General features: G+C 41.1%; 1 protein-coding gene across 1 annotated transcript in view; it reads left to right on the top strand.

The window, feature by feature from the left end:
• Nucleotides 1-16,144, top strand: part of NKD1 (NKD inhibitor of WNT signaling pathway 1) — a 159,345-nt gene that overhangs the window by 126,417 nt on the left and 16,784 nt on the right. Inside the window, exons 5-6 of the mRNA XM_026652867.2 lie at nucleotides 5,328-5,434; nucleotides 8,005-8,100. Coding sequence (XP_026508652.1) covers nucleotides 5,328-5,434; nucleotides 8,005-8,100 — 203 coding nt within the window. The remainder of the gene's footprint in view (nucleotides 1-5,327; nucleotides 5,435-8,004; nucleotides 8,101-16,144) is intronic.

The following is a 16,144-nucleotide window of genomic DNA, read 5'->3' as shown; positions in this document are numbered from 1 at the left end:
ACCTGAAATGGCAAAGTGTATTTTTCAGGGGATTGTCTGTGGTTCTAAAGAAGCCAAGTCACAGGATGTAACATAGGGGCAGTTCGGTTTAAATATGTCAGTGTACAGTCATTAGGGGACAGATTATGAGCCTATTATTCATATTGGTGGACAGTTACTCACACAGGTAGTCCCATTGACTTAACCAGAGCTACTCTTGTTAGTAACTACTCATCAGTGTAAGTGAGGTGCTCAGAATCTGTCAGCATAAAAGGTTAGTCATTACTAAGAGTCACTGGTAACATAAAAAGAACAGGAGTACTTGTGGCACCTTAGAGACTAACAAATTTATTTGAGCCTAAGCTTTCGTGGGCTACAGCCCACTTCTTCGGATGCATAGAATGGAACATATATTGAGGAGATATATACACATACAGAGAGCATGAAAAGGTGGGAGTTGTCTTACCAACTCTGAGAGGCCAATTAAGTAAGTAAGTTTTTTTTTTTTTTCTCCTCCTTGGTATTTTGTCACCTCAATATATGTTCCATTCTATGCATCCGAAGAAGTGGGCTGTAGCCCACGAAAGCTTATGCTCAAATAAATTTTTTAGTCTCTAAGGTGCCACAATTACTCCTGTTCTTTTTGCGGATACAGACTAACATGGCTGCTACTCGGAAAACTGATAACATAAGTGTGCATGTTACATCTCCACTTCTGGTTGTTCTTAGGGTGGTGTTACAGGGCCAGAGTTAGAGTTGTTCTGGTGATCTGAATTCTGTATTTCCATAGTTTATCATTTTTCTGACGTGCATCTTAGCTTTCCATGTTTCCATTTCCATGTTTTCCAGTTTTTGGAGGAAGCTACGCTGAAGAATGAGTCTTCAGTTTTTGTACGTTACTTAGTAGAATACTGTACAACTCTTTATGATTATTAGTTGTTACATTCAGTAGTGCCCAAAGATTCCAACTAAGGTTGGGATCCCTGTATACTAAGTATTGTATGAACACACAGTCCCTGGCTCCCTATTGTATAGAAGCCCTGAACCTCACTTCTCCAGCTCCCTTAAGGGATGCTTTCCTTTACTTCAATGCTTTCCCAATCCATTTGATCTGATAACCATATCCCTTCCCTAATGAGTACATGCACTGGACATCTGCCACAAGAAGGCACCAGCAATTATGTGTGGTTGCCTCCCTTCCACCTCCACCAGGTTCCCAGATATTCACTGATTCCTTCCTTAGTATCAGACAAAAATATATCTAACCCTCAATCGGATAGATGTACCCCATCCTCCTTTAATAACTCAGGTGCCTAGTAAGATACATTCGGATATGGAATTACCCATCTCCCTTGGTAATGTCTGTATTTTATCACCTCCATATTTACATATCTCCTGGTCTTATCCATCCAGGGAGGCTTCACTGCACCACACCAGACTCTGCCCTGCAACATGTCAACCAAATATTCTTGGATCTTCCCCAAATTCCTCTGACCTTTGTTTATCCGATCCAGGTGATAGAGAGAGCTTCTCCGGGACTGCACCGGGTATAAATGCTGCCCCCTCTTCCAGTCAACAGCAAAGGCATACCCTCCCCTTTCCAGTCCAGCCATTTTCTGTGTGAAAAAATACTTTCTTGTGTTTGTTTTAAACCTGCTACCTAGTAATTTCATTTGGTGGCCCCTTGTTCTTGTATTATGAGAAGGAGTAAACACTTCCTTATTTACTTTCTCTATACCACTCATGATTTTATAGACCTCTATCATATCCCCTTAGTCGCCTCTTTTCCAAGCTGAAAAGTCCCAGTTTTATTAATCTCTCCTCATACGGAAGCTGTTCGATACCCCTCATCATTTTTGTTGCCCTTTTCTGAACCTTTTCCAATTCCAATATATCTTTTTTGAGATGGGGTGACCACATCTGCACACAGTATTCAAGATGTGGGCATACCATGGATTTATATAGAGGCAATGTGATATTTTCTGTCTTATTATCTACCCCTTTCTTAATGATTCGCAACATTCTTTTCGATTTTTTGACTGCTGCTGCACATTGAGTGAATGATTTCAGAGAACTATCCACAATGACTCCAAGATCTCCTTCTTGAGTGGTAACAGCTAATTTAGACCCCATCATTGTATATGTATAGTTAGGATTATGTTTTCTAATGTGCATTACTTTGGATTGATCAACATTAAATTTCATCTGCCATTTTGTTGCCCAGTCACCCAGTTTTGTGAGATCCTTTTGTAGCTCTTCGCAGTCTGCCTGGGACTTAACTGTCTTGAGTAGTTTTGTATCATCTGCAAATTTTGCCACCTCATTATTTACCCCTTTTTCCAGATCATTTATGAATGTATTAAATAGGAGTGGGCCCAGAACAGATCCCTGGAGGACACCACTATTTACTTCCCTCCATTCTGAAAACTGATCATTTATTCCTACCCTTTGTTTCCTATCTTTTAACCAGTTACCAATCCATGAGAGAACCTTCCCTCTTATCCCATAACTGCTTATTTTGCTTAAGAGCCTTTGGTGAGGGACCGTGTCAAAGGCTTTCTGAAAATCTAAATACACTATATCCACTGGATCTCCTTTGTCCGCATGCTTGTTGACCCCCTCAAAGAATTCTAGTAGATTGGTGAGGCATGATTTCCCTTTACAAAAACCATGCTGACTATTTTCCCAACAAATTATGTTAATCTATGTGTCTGACAATTTTGTTCTTTACGATAGTTTCAACCAATTTGCCCGGTACTGAAGTGAGGCTTACTGGCCTGTAGTTGCCAGGGTCACCTCTGGAGCCCTTTCTAAAAATTGGTGTCACATAGCTATCGTCCAGTCATTTGGTACATAAGCTGATTTAAATGAAGCTGATTTAAATGATAGGCTACAGATGATAGTTAGTATTCCTGCAATTTCACATTTGAGTTCCTTCAGAACTCTTGGGTGAATACCATCAGGTCCTGGAGACTTATTAGTGTTTAGTTTATCAATTTGTTCCAAAACCTGCTCTAATGACAGCTCAATTTGGGACAGTTCCTCAGGTCTGTCACCCAAAAAGAATGGCTCAGGTTTGGGAATCTCCCTCAACAGTGACGAGTGATGCAAAGAATTCATTTAGTTTCTCCGCAATGTACATGTAAATATTCCCCCTTCATCCATCTCTGCTACCACTTGCAGGGGGAGCTCTTAAAGAGGCAACAACCTCTTTTCTTCCAGCTAGCTGGACAAGGATCCACTGCACCACAGTGGTGGTGAGCACATTATCCAGAATACAAAAAAAAAAAAATACAATATCCTCTTAAATGCTTTTTCATGAAGTGACTGTATTTTCTCTAATGGGCTTAACTTGCTTAGTTATCATGACCACATATCCAGGGGCGGCTCTATGTATTTTGCCGCCCCAAGCACAGCAGTCAGGCGGCTTTCAGCGGTGCGCCTGCGGGAGGTCCGCTGGTCCCGCGCCTTCGGCGTACCCGCCGCCAAATTGCCGCTGAAGCCGCGGGACTGGCGGACCTCCCGCAGGCATGCCGCTGAAGGCAGCCTGACTGCCACCCTCACGGCGACCGGCACGCTGCCCCCCACAGCTTGCTGCCCCAGGCACGTGCTTGGTGCGCTAGTGCCTGGAGCCGCCCCTGCAAATATCTGTCTCTGTCTGTCTCAGATATTTAGAGCGCGCCAATCATCAGCATAATCTAGGTGTCGTGTGAGTATGTGTATAATAAATTTAGTGAGTGTATGTCTGTGTAGGTTGGCATTAATACAACATTAAAGCAAAAAAGTAAAATACTTGTCAGGAAATTCTAAAGGTTAAGGTTTCTACCTCATTGTTAACTTGTCTTCACTGTAAATCAGGTATATTTTATGGTATGCCATAAGTTTAAAAAAACAAAACACAGTATTCAAAACCAAATATAGCATTCAAATTTAACAAAGAAATGAGGATGAGAAGTTGCCACATGTGTGCAATGCAGGTGAGTTCATGTGTAGTAGAAACGTTAGCTTTGGGAGTATCTGAACTTTTAACTTTATGTTAAGGGTCATTCTATTTTTTCAATTAATTTTCCTGTTGTATTTTTTTAAAGAAAATGCCAAGAACAAAGTGAAAAACAGTTATAATGCTTTAAACAATAGCTTGGGTCTCCTGAAGTAGTTAATGCGATGAATCTCAGTAGTACTAAATACCTTTAGAGCCACCATAGTGCTACTGAGCTGTTTTAGCCAGTCCACCTTTAAATGGTTCTAAATTGAGGGAGGTCATTCCTACTCTGTCAAACTTGTCTTGTGTTGAGAGAATACATAACTGAGATGTTAGAACTTTAGGCATCCCTAAGTAAGGGATCTTAAATGGTCCAAGGGTAAATGTATTGGTTAAAACAGATTCCAGTGTGCAAGTGGAAGAATGCTAACTGTAAGAGGCATATTCTCACCTGCCTTTTGTTGCACAGGTGCAAACAAGACCATAGATATCTAATATCTAATATTTGCACTTGCAATGAATTGTGGGCACAAAATTTCCAGCAAGATTATTTGCATGTCCAAAATTGCACCTGAGGCCAGTGCTAAATATTGGACCGTAAATTTCATAACTTTAAAAATATTGAACTGATTGTTTTCATCTGGAGCGTCACCCAGTGCGGTGCCAATTGCCTCTCAGTAGGTGCCTCAGACTTGAATGAGAAGCTTTTGTATTGTGTTTTCTTCCTCGGTGAGGACTCAGAAATATGCCAGCGTTAAAGCTTTTTACAAGTGCAAATAGTTCAGTCTGAACAATCGGGAAAAGTATAATTTTTTTTTATGCATAACTCAAAAAGCTGCTGAAACTTCTTGGAAAAAAATAATCTTGTGGCTTCAACCAGGCTTGGAAAATGTTATCCCAAGAAGAATTTAAGAAAGTACTTTTGAGCAGTTGAGGAGGGAGGTTGGAATAGAATGGAAAGCTCATTTCAACTCCAATTATATTGTTTGCTGTGGTGAGTTCTATGTTTCTGCAAGTTGAACCTCCACTGTTTTGAAAAATGGTAGGCAAAAGTATGAAACTAGTTCATATTAATATTTCTAGCAGATTTGTATTCTCATAGTGCTCTGCTTGAACCTGATACAGAGTTTGTTGAAGAGGATCTGCAAGAGCTGCTGGTAGAGTGTCCATTGAAATGCTCATAGGTGTATATCAGATACAAGAGTAAATCAAGTATAATAGCATCTCTTCCATTCAAGTTTGCTGAAATCAGGTTTCACCCTAAATATTATGAGACTTTTGAAACAAAGGAATCTGGTTTGATGTGATATAAGACTACTTTGACATTCCGTCATGAACTTTTTTCCTTAAATATACTTTTTTGCAGTGGCTTTGCCTCCAGAGAAGACAGATGGAGTTTGCAGTGGAGATGAAAAGAAAGCTGGGAAAGAAAGTGACACACGTACAAGTTCCAGGAAACAACTAAAATTTGAAGTAAGTCCCTCATTTTCGAATGTTGAAATATATTGATACAAATAAGTTAGATAAATAGCCTATGGGACAAATACGGCCATCAATTGTCTGTGCAATTCTCATTGATTGCATTGTACATCAGGTTGATGTACATCAGAGAGCAGGATTTGGCCTTGAGTCTCTATTTTCCTATTTGCCTGGCTATTGTTCCCTAAGGGGTGGTTAGCAAGTTTTGTTCTAATGTCAAATAAAGCCTAATGATGATGAGTTCTTCACCGCAGCTGGAGTATATGGTAAGGAGATTCTGACGTTGCTCTGTACTTGTGAGCTTTTCAAATATAACTTCATGTGCCACTCACTATGTTATCAAATCCTTATATTGGCTTTTGTAGACTATCATACTCAGTTCAATCTGCCTAGTGTAAAAGATATTTGTGAAAGGTGCCTTAGCCAGCAGTCTTTCATGTCTGGGCCTCCAGAATGAAATAACCTGGACCTACATTGGCAATTCATCTGATTAGATGGAGGGGGAATAAAGATCCTGAGGGGAATTCATCTGATGGCCTATTTCCTTGTAGACTTATAAACATCATAAAACTGCCAGACATTGTGCATAGTTGGCAGGTTTTGCTTATAAAGAGAGAGATTTAATAAATATGAGCACTGAAACATGCTGTCATCCAGCTAGAGAGTTGTCTGTCTTTCTTGGCGAACAGGGAGGCACATTGGTACCGGCAGAACAGCAAGCATTTCATCTCTCTGTACTCCAGCAGACGTGGCAAACTTCTGCCTTTCAGAGCTGTCAGTCTGTCATGTTAATGAGCTTTGCATTCATCAATTATTATGTAAAAGACCATCTAGCCATCTTGTAATGTTACTGGAACATTCATTTGCTTCTCTGGAGAAGGTTTGGTAGCCCCGTGCAAATTACTTTTTACTGTTTTAAGGTCGGCTTTTCCATGAGAAATGCAAGTATTCCTGTGATCTTAGTCACGTTGACAGATGTCTGTCTTTCTTTCTTTCTTTTGGCAGATTTTATACTCTACCTTGAATAATGGACATTTCACACACGTGAAAGACATGGCAAATTACAGTTAACAGTGCCCTGATGCTTGAATGTTGGTGGACACCTGGTGCCAGTTTAGCTGGAACTCTACCATACCAGTAAAGACTATGTTTGTTCCCAAGTAGTTCTTGGCATGCCACAAAGGTTAGCACTTGGTACTGGGCTCCATGACTAATGCAGGGAAGATTGCCATGTTATTAACTAAGCAGGGCACATCCTCACATAAAGATCGTAGACAGTATGGGACAGGGAACTATTAATATGTGGCAAGAAACCAAGTATTGATAGTTTTCCCTTGTTCTCCGAATCAAAGCTTTCTAACCTTGTAAGCTAGGGGCTAGGAGAATGGTAAATCTTTCATTTTATGACCAGGTATAAAAGAATCAGAAATGCAAGTGTTGAGAGGAGAGGTCTAAATCTGAGGTGGATGTGATTTGGCTTTTAAAGGGGCTGGGAATGTTTGTGTAATATGAAACTGTGTTTCCACAGTAGAGTGTGGGGCACTTGGCAGCTTTCAGACGGGCTTGTTACAACAGAGAGAAGACTGCCTTTGAACTCAGCAGGGGTTGGGGGTACTGTTAACTGCTGTAGGGAATTGGTTTCAAGTCAGCAGATCAACCAGGTATTTTGAGCTCTATCATGCTGAAGCTATTTGGAGCTGTTTATTTTACTTACATACAGTGGCTTTTATTTTAATTGTGCTGTAACTTTTCTGTTTGCCTTTTGTGACTTTGGTTGACTCGGATTGCACAGGTCTCGAGAGAAAGCAAGCGGCTTGCAACTAGGTGACTGGAGTAGGTCAAAGTGCGTCTTTTTTTCTTGGTGTGGTGTTGCTGGTTTTCTTTATATACATTGATTGTTGTAGGCTGTCTTCAAGTCACTCTCTCACTAGCAGGAGCACAATTTATGTTCTGTTGCCTGATCCTTACTTTGTCTGTGGTAAGGGATTCTTACCTCTCAGTTCCGAATCAAGTTCCATTTCTGTAACTTCGGTAGCATGAAGAGGTACCGAGGTTGCCAAAGTTAATAATGTACATTAAGTATCTGTGTCAAGAGCAAGTTTTACCAATGGGGGTTAATACCATGCGTCCATTTTGTATTAATGGCCACTTCTGATTCAGTGGCATGATGCCTCATACTGTGGGTCTGTTTCTGCCATCTCTTTATTTTCTCCCTGAGTTACGTGGAGTTTTTCTTTCTGACTTTTTTTAGTGGGAAATCTTATATTCTGTTCTAAGAACTTCAGCAGGCAGCTTTCTCATATTTCTGTATTTTGTACAAGTAAAAATAGAAAGTGTCTGTCTGTTTCCAAGAAGTTTAGCCCAAGGGTTTTAGGAAAGGAACCTTCATGTCATGAGACTCCAGTGCAGTGGACAGAAGCTTACAAGGAACAAATCCTAAATGCCTCTCCCCAGGAGAAAGGAAGGAATAAAGAGAACTGCTTCTTTTTTACAGAGAAACTGAGCCTCTTAGGCAAGCACGCCTTTTGCTTTAGGTAATCAGTTGCTCTTTGCATGTTTCTTAGGAATTGCAATGTGATGTGTCTGTAGAGGAAGATAACAGGCAAGAATGGACCTTCACACTGTATGACTTTGATAACAACGGAAGAGTCACACGTGAGGTAAGCAAAGTATAGCTGCCCCTTTGTGTACAGCATTTGCTAACAAGAGAAGTGTTTTATAACAGGAACATTTTTTTCTCCTATGAAGTAAACATGTCCTGCCAACTTCAACAGCAGTTTCCATGGACCCTTCCCTCTCAGAAACAACCCCACCAATAGTTTACTGGTTTTGGAATTACCGTACCACCTTTTAGGCTGGTTGCTGTTTAGTGTCTGGGACTAGCCTTTAAAAGAAATAGTACTGGCATTTGAGGGGGGGAAGATCGGAAACAATTGAATCTCCAAACACATTGTCAAAACAAGTCCCTGCAAATCCCTGTTCAGTCTCCTGTCCCATTTTTCATAGTTCAGCTAACCAAATAGCAAGTTTGCTTTTGGAATTTTGTTCCCAATAGTACTGACTGTACCATTCTGTCCCTTTCATGAGCGTTGGGCAGAGATCTGTGCTGCTATCTCTTTCAAATTATAGACTCTCCCTCATAAACCTTGTGACAGTTACTGCAGCACAGCAGTCAGTGGCTATCTGTAGAAGATGTATCCATACTAAGATTTTCAGGATGCATTCATGTTCCTAATAAATAAGGGAACCCATCACAGTATAAGAACATGGACAGAGTGCAGTCATTTTTTTCAAAATGTACTAACCAGAATGAATCCCACTTCATGGAAAGTGTTTTCTTCTTTGAGTGCTTGCTCATGTCAGGTGTGTGCACTGCGTGCACTATTGCTGGAGATTTTTCCCTTAGTGGTATCAGTTGGGCCGGCTCTAGCACCCTCTGGAGCTGCATGCTTATGTGCCAGTATAAGGGGCACTGCCAGCCCCACACCTTCTCAGTTCCTTCTTACTGCCCGCTCTCTTCCAATCCCACCAACCCCAATGGGGCACCTATCAGCTCTGGCGTCTGGAAGCAGGAGGGAACAGGGTGCGTCGGGCACCCTCCTGGCACCATGTAGGGGCAAGCACTACCTGATCCCAGTGTCCTGATCTCTGGCATGCCACTTGTCTCTGGCACCCTGCCACCATATGGAGGAAGAAGTGGGTACTGCTCCACCCTGGGTGCCAAGAGAAGAATCATCTTCAGAGACTGTATTGGCGTGTCCTCTCACCACGAGTGGTCCCATCACTCGGAGGTCACCAGATTCATCTTCCAAAAGTGGGGGCCTCCCCAGGTGGACTTGTTCGCCACCAGGCAGAACAGAAAATGTCATCATTTTTCTTAGCTGTGCGGGCATGGCCTGAGCTCCCTCTCTTGATGCCTTCCTGATCTCATGGGCAGACCACCTACTGCCTTTCCCCCAACTCCCATGGTTCACAAGGTTCTTCTAAAAAATCAAACAGGACAAGGTAAGAGTTGTCCTGATAGCACCAGCATGGCCACGCCAGCATTGGTTTGGCACACTCCTGGATCTCTCGGTTGCAGCCCCACTCTCGCTCCCACTCAATCTGGACCTGATTTCACAAGACCATGGCTGGTTACTTCACCCGAACCTCGCCTCCCTGCACCTAACTGCATGGATGCTGCATGGCTGAACAGGCCTGCTCAGAACAGGTTCAGCAGGTCTTGCTAGGTAGTAGAAAGCCTTCCACCAGGGCTATGTACTTGGCCAAGTGGAAACATTTCACTTGTTGGGCTTCCGAACGTGATCTCTCTCCATCTCGATCTTCCCTTAAGTCTATCTTGGACTATTTGCTGCATCTAAAACAACAGGGCTTGGCCCTGTCATCTATTAAGGTGTATTTGGCAGCCATCTCAGCCTTCCAGCCCCCAGTGAATGGCAGATCAGTGTTCTCCCGCGAAATAACGGTCCGGTTTCTCAAAGGGTTGGAAAGACTCTGTCCTCAGGTTCGCGAACAGACCTCCTCCCCCATGGGACTTAAACCTGGTCCTGTCGAAGCTCATGTGTCTCTCCCCTCCCCTCTTCCCCCTCTTCCCCCCCCACCACGAGCCATTAGCATTGTGCTCCCTGCTATTTATCTCCTGGAAAGTTGCCTTCTTGGTGGCGATCACCTTGGCCAGAAGGGTCTCTGAGAACCTTACATGCATCAGAACCTTACATGGTGTTCTTCAAGGACAAGGCCCAACTGCGCCCCCATCTGGCCTTCCTGCCAAGAGCAGTGTGTCAATTCCATAACAACCAGGTCACATTCCTACCTGTCGTCTTCCCAAAACCTCACAAGAACTCTGAGGAACGACGGCTTCATTCACTGGATGTTAGGTGGGCCCTGACCTTTTAATTTGAGAGAACTAAACCCTTCCGCAAATCCACGCAACTCCTTATAGCAATAGCAGAAAGGATGAGAGGGCTACCTGCGTCAACCCAAAGGATCTCATCCTGGATAACCACCTGTATTCCGGCTTGCTACGATCAGGTGAACGTCTTGCCTCCACCCATCATAACTGCTGATTCCACAAGAGCCCAAGCTTCGACAGCAGCATTTCTTGTGGAGGTCCCAATCCAGAGCACCTACAGAGCCGCGACCTGGTCTTCGGTGCATAACTTCATGTTCCACTACGCCATGACCCAACGGGCCCGAGACAACGTCAGTTTTGGAAGAGCAGGGTTGCCATCAACACGTCCATAAACTCCGAGCCCACCTCCTAGTGTACTGCTTGTGAGTCATCTAGCATGGAAAGAGCAAGCACTCGAAGAAGGAAAAACAATTACTAACCTTCTGTGACTGTTGTTCTTCAAGATATGTTGCTCATGTACACTCCATGACCCACCCTACTACCGCTCCAGAGCGCACTTGAGCTGGCCCAACGGATACCACTAAGGGAAAAATGCTCCACAATGATGCATGAGGCGCTTACACGCCTAGCACGGAATGGACATGAGCAACGCATCTCGAAGAATAGTAGTTACGGAAGGATAGTAACTTAGATTTTTACTTAGATTTAATGCATCACTGATTATTTGCAAAGTCTTGTTCACTGGCATCTGTGTCTTTAAACGATCAGCTGCAGGCTTCATTCTCCTTTTGCTTTTAAGTCAATATCTTTAAAAATTAGCAAGACTTGAGTGAACAGGACTAAGAAAAATACTGAAAACTTGGAGGTAATAGACAAGAAATGGTGCTAGGAGTTGTCCACGAGACTGAAGTGGAATTTCTTTTTGTGTTCACAGTCAAACTGTCTGCCAAATGAGGTTATTGTGCAGGTTTTTGAGAAGAATATCTAAAAGGAGAACCATTACTAAGATTTATTATTGTATATTATGGCAGCACATAGTGTACTCAAATAAAATCTGGACCCCAGTGTGCTAGGCACCGTGAATACACATAGTAAGACACAGTCCCTGCCCCAAAGAACTTAATATCTAAATAGATATGAGAGAGAGAAGAAGTATTATTCCTATTTTACAGATGGGGAGCAGAGGTACAGAGCAATTAAGTGACTTGCCCAAAAACATGCAAGAAATCTGAGGTAGAGCTGGGAATGGAACCCAGATCACCTGAGTCCCAGGCCTGTGCCTTAACCACAAATGGAAGAATACTCAGGGATGTCCCTTATGCCCATGGCTGGAATTCCCATTAATGTCATCAGGAGTTCCATGTGCTGAACATGCATACAATAATTATCTGTGATTTTTGTGGTACACCAGAGAGCTTAATTTGACTGTACTTAGAGAATGTTTTGCAGCCAAATTCTAACTCTGCCTACAAGAACAGACAGCATATTAACTGAAACCAAATCTGTGCAGGGATTGAGGTCTGGAGGTTTGCTATATTCAGTCCTGAATCTGTGCCAAATATTTGTCTTTTAGCCCAAGGGACCAAGTAGGCTGATAATTTGCAGTTCTTCACATATGACCATGGCTAGAAACCAAGACTGTATACCAATGGAAAGCTTTCCAACTGTTTACAACACTTGTTTTTGTCCCAGTAGGTTGCAAGATTCTGAATCTTAAAATTGTCATTTGGATTATCCATCTTACTTGTTGTATGATTTTAATGGTGGTCACTGTTACATAAATAACTCGAGATAGAGACCCCGGAAAGCTACGAATTCCAGTTTTCAAATGGCCTACAACTTCTCATTCTAGTGGGTCTTGAGATATGGCTGTCACAATAATGGGCTTGATCCCGCGGTCTGGTGAGCATCTTGCCCCTGATCCAGCAACACGTTTAGCATGTGCTTAACTTTGAGTATGTGAATAGACCCATTAAAGACAAAGGACGCATGCTTAAAGTTTAAGCATATGCTTAGTGCCTTGCTGGATCGATGACAGGATGGTCAGAGCATTGCAGGATCAAGCCCAATGTGAGGAAGATTGTTGCCTTCTAACAATGCTTGTTTGGCAGATCAGTGCAAATGCTTTCCGGACCAGTAAACTTTTCCAAACAGTGGTCCAGAACCGGTGATCAAAATAATATCACCATTCCCCACCCCCATTTGCTGTGAAGTTTTAATTGGAGTGATCCTGGATTTGTTGTTGATTTTAATAGTAGGATAACATTTTATTTCATTCTGGAAAAGAAATTCAGAATGTAATTTATTGTGTCCAGGTGTTTGGGCCCACCATCTTAGAGTATCTGACTATCTATGAAACATCTCAGTTTAGTTGGCAAGCTATCCATGTTGTTGTTTTGTAAAATGAACTTTGTACAATCACAGTGTTGCATACTTAATCTGAACACAATTCAGAAGGCCCAGGACAAGATTGTGAAAAGAGATTTAGTGATTTTGATAGCCACAGTTTTTCAGTGCCCAACTGAGATGCTTTTAAAGGGCCCCTGATATTCAATGTGTAGGGATTCAGCAACCTTTACATCTCTTTCAGATGTCTCAAACTGGGCGTGCGGAATCAGTAATTGCTTTTGGAAATCTTGGCCCTTATGTCCAGAGTGTTTCTAAATGGTATATACAGAGTGAAAATGAATTCAGTGAAAGTCATTGAGATGGAGTGCAACTTTTGTTAATGGGCTAAACATCTTTTGCATTAAAATGACTGTATTCATTTTGAAAATTCTAAACAGGATGGGGATTTGGGAACTAGATAAAATTTCCCCAGGGTTTTTCACAAAGACAGATCTTCATGAGTGTGTTCAAATTCCATCTTAGCAGGATTTCCTCTGGTCTTAACATCTTCTGAACTTAATATGGCTTTGATTTTCCTCTTGAGACTGTTATGGTTTGTTGCTTGGTCTTTACAATTAGAAGTTCAGATCTAGTCGTGCTTCTTTGATATGATATCACCATGTATTTTGAAGCATAATTATTGGGATGGCAAATTATAAAATTAGCATTCAATATCTGTACTTATAATATTGTTGTTAATGTTCTGGCAGAAGAGCATTTTATAGTCCTTTTGGTGTGTGAGGAGATAACTTTCTCTCTAATGTGGATATTATAAAATTTAACTAATAATGTTTCCCTTCATTCCATAGGCCATTAAGAGTCCAATTCATTATATACTGTAGGCCTTTTGAGAACTGACAGCTGCACTATAATTATCTTCACATGGATATTTGTAATTGGACTTGAAACTTGATAATTGAACTAATGTGTTGTGATCCATGAGGTTTTATGTTGAGCTCTCTGAATATAATTGTACTTCTGAAATGCCAACCCCTTTTTTCTGCTATCTGCTCTGTCTCATGAAGGTTGGTTTTGTCAGAGGATGGTTACAGAATTCTAAACATTCAAGAAAGTCAGTTATCAGGAGTAAAAGCAGGGTTTTTTAGACTGAATGCTGGGTGGTTACCAAATAATGCTCTTTCAAATCCCAAATAAGAGCATTTCAAAAATGATAAATGAATATAAAAAATTGATCTTGCAGTAAAGAAACCTACTATCTGTAATGCTGGCAAATCCAGACTACAAACAAACTTCTAAATAAGACATTTGTACTTTTCTCTGTGAGACGGAAAGGGAAAGAATTGATACAAATGTTTCTCTTAATCTATTTTTAACACTTAAGTGTTCCTTGACTATTACTTTAAATACCCAATTTTCTCTCACATTCCCTACTTTTTCTTTTCTTTTTTTTTTTTTTTTTGGCTATCTTTCCACATATTCCTCTTGTCAGGAGGGTGAAGGGTTGTTAAGTATTTCTGCATTCAAGACTCAGCCCCACACTTGTGCTCATTAGTAGCGCTCAAATCTGACCTGGAAAAATGACAGAAGAAGGCACGTGGCCTCTGGGGCTGGGGGTTATGTTTTTGAATTAGTCCTTAACCTTGATCTTGTAACTTGTTGGTTTTTTGCTACATTTGTCACCATTTTGCTACCATTGGTGCAACTCCAGCTGTGGGAGCAACTTCAGCAGAGGGAGGAGGAGATGAGTTCTAATGTAGATAAGGTACTGTTGCTTTTACCAGCCTTTTTAGAGCAAATCTATATAAAAATCTCAGCAGCGGGTGGCACCTTGTCTACACTAAAGCTCCCACCATTGCTACCACGGCTGGATTTGCACCAATGGGAAATTTTAAGAAAAAGCTCACCGTAGACAAGGTCCTAATGTTTGATAACTCCTTCAGAAGACCCAGACACACGTCCCCTCGTCCATGTCTTTCACAGCTATGTTTTAATAGTCACTTATGAAATTGGATGGCTGTTCTGGTTCAGGGTCAAACAGATTGTTTACCTTTTACTTTCTCTTCCCCAGGGCACCCCTCTATTTAATTTATTTGGAGGGGAAAATACTCCTATTCTGGTATCCAGAATCTCTGGTTACTTACTAGACCTAAGGCAGACAAGCAGATCTGAGACCTGGAAATACCAGGAAGTACTGTCCCTCTCAGTTTGTGCCAATTAGCATTCCTTAGAAGCAAAAGATTAGTACCCTGAACGAGGACTTCTTCAATCAAAATGTGCTCTGAATGGAATGAATGCATATTTGAATGTCAGTTTCTGTTGCTTTTGTTTACTAAACACATTAGACTTTCTTAATGTTCTCAACTACTACCAGCCAGTATCTTATCAGCGAGTCATTAATTGTGTGTGAAAAATGTTTGACGGCACCATGTATGATAGAGCTATATTAACTATACACATTGTAATAATTCCAAAGCAAATACTTTCTGAAAATCCTGTTAACCATTACTCTTGTAAACATACTTTTGTAATCAAGCTGCCTTGTCCATAAAATATAATGAGGTGAAAAGTACACAGCAGTTAATACGTTCTCACCTTGGAAACCCAGCTGTAGTGAGACACAAGCATATTCTGGGTATGGCATATACCAACTCTTAAAACAGTTTAAAAAGGCATTCGTTTTTCTCTTATAAGAAGGAATTTTATAGCCTAATTTTCCTTACATCATAGTAGCAATCTCAGTACGTAATTTCAGTAGGGATCTCAACACGTAAACAGAAAGCCATCTGAAAATAATTTATATTGACACAGCCCAACCTCCAAATTCTTTATCTTTGCTGGCATAATGAAAGCTGGTTGAAAAATGAGGAAACAACTTTGTGAAAAATTTTCACGTTTTTTCCTTTTCATAGCAGTCAAAATGAACTGGGTTTTTTTGTGAATTTTTACACCATATTTTTTAATGAAAATTAATATAATTGTTTTCATATTTGGAAACCATTTCAGTAAGTATTTTGGTAAAAAAAATGTACAATTTTGCAAAAATGAAATTTTTTTATAATGGCAATTTTTCACAAAACGTTTGTTTTATTGGGGGCATGGGGAAATGCCATTTTTGGATAGAAAAACTTTTCATGCAAAAAACTTTGACCAGCTCAAGGGATATTATTTTCCCTGCCTCAGGCAGTTTCTAAAATTGTGGTTTGTATGGCAGGGAATTCAATTTTTTTTGGTAATTGGACCTGCAGAGTTCTATGGGGCTGTGAGGTTTCTTGAGCATTTTTGATTGTGCGCCAGAAGAGGGAAGAAGTTAACTGGTTGTACCATACTATTATCCTTGGTTCTTGACAAGTTTCTTCAGGAGGGGACAATTTCGCTGTGCGTGGAATGTAAAGCTGTGTCAACATCTGTAGATAGCTATTCAAGGGATTTAAAGTCCGATAACAATCAGCAGAACAGGCTGCATGAGTGAGCATAAATTGCCCGGTTATCATGGCCTTTACATG

Source organism: Terrapene carolina, unplaced genomic scaffold, assembly GCF_002925995.2.
Source record: "Terrapene carolina triunguis isolate 2854851 unplaced genomic scaffold, T_m_triunguis-2.0 Scaffold130, whole genome shotgun sequence".
Classification (NCBI taxonomy): Eukaryota; Metazoa; Chordata; order Testudines; family Emydidae; genus Terrapene; species Terrapene triunguis.
The sequence above is the reverse complement of the archived record's forward strand: the minus strand, read 5'-3'. Positions and strand labels throughout refer to the sequence as shown.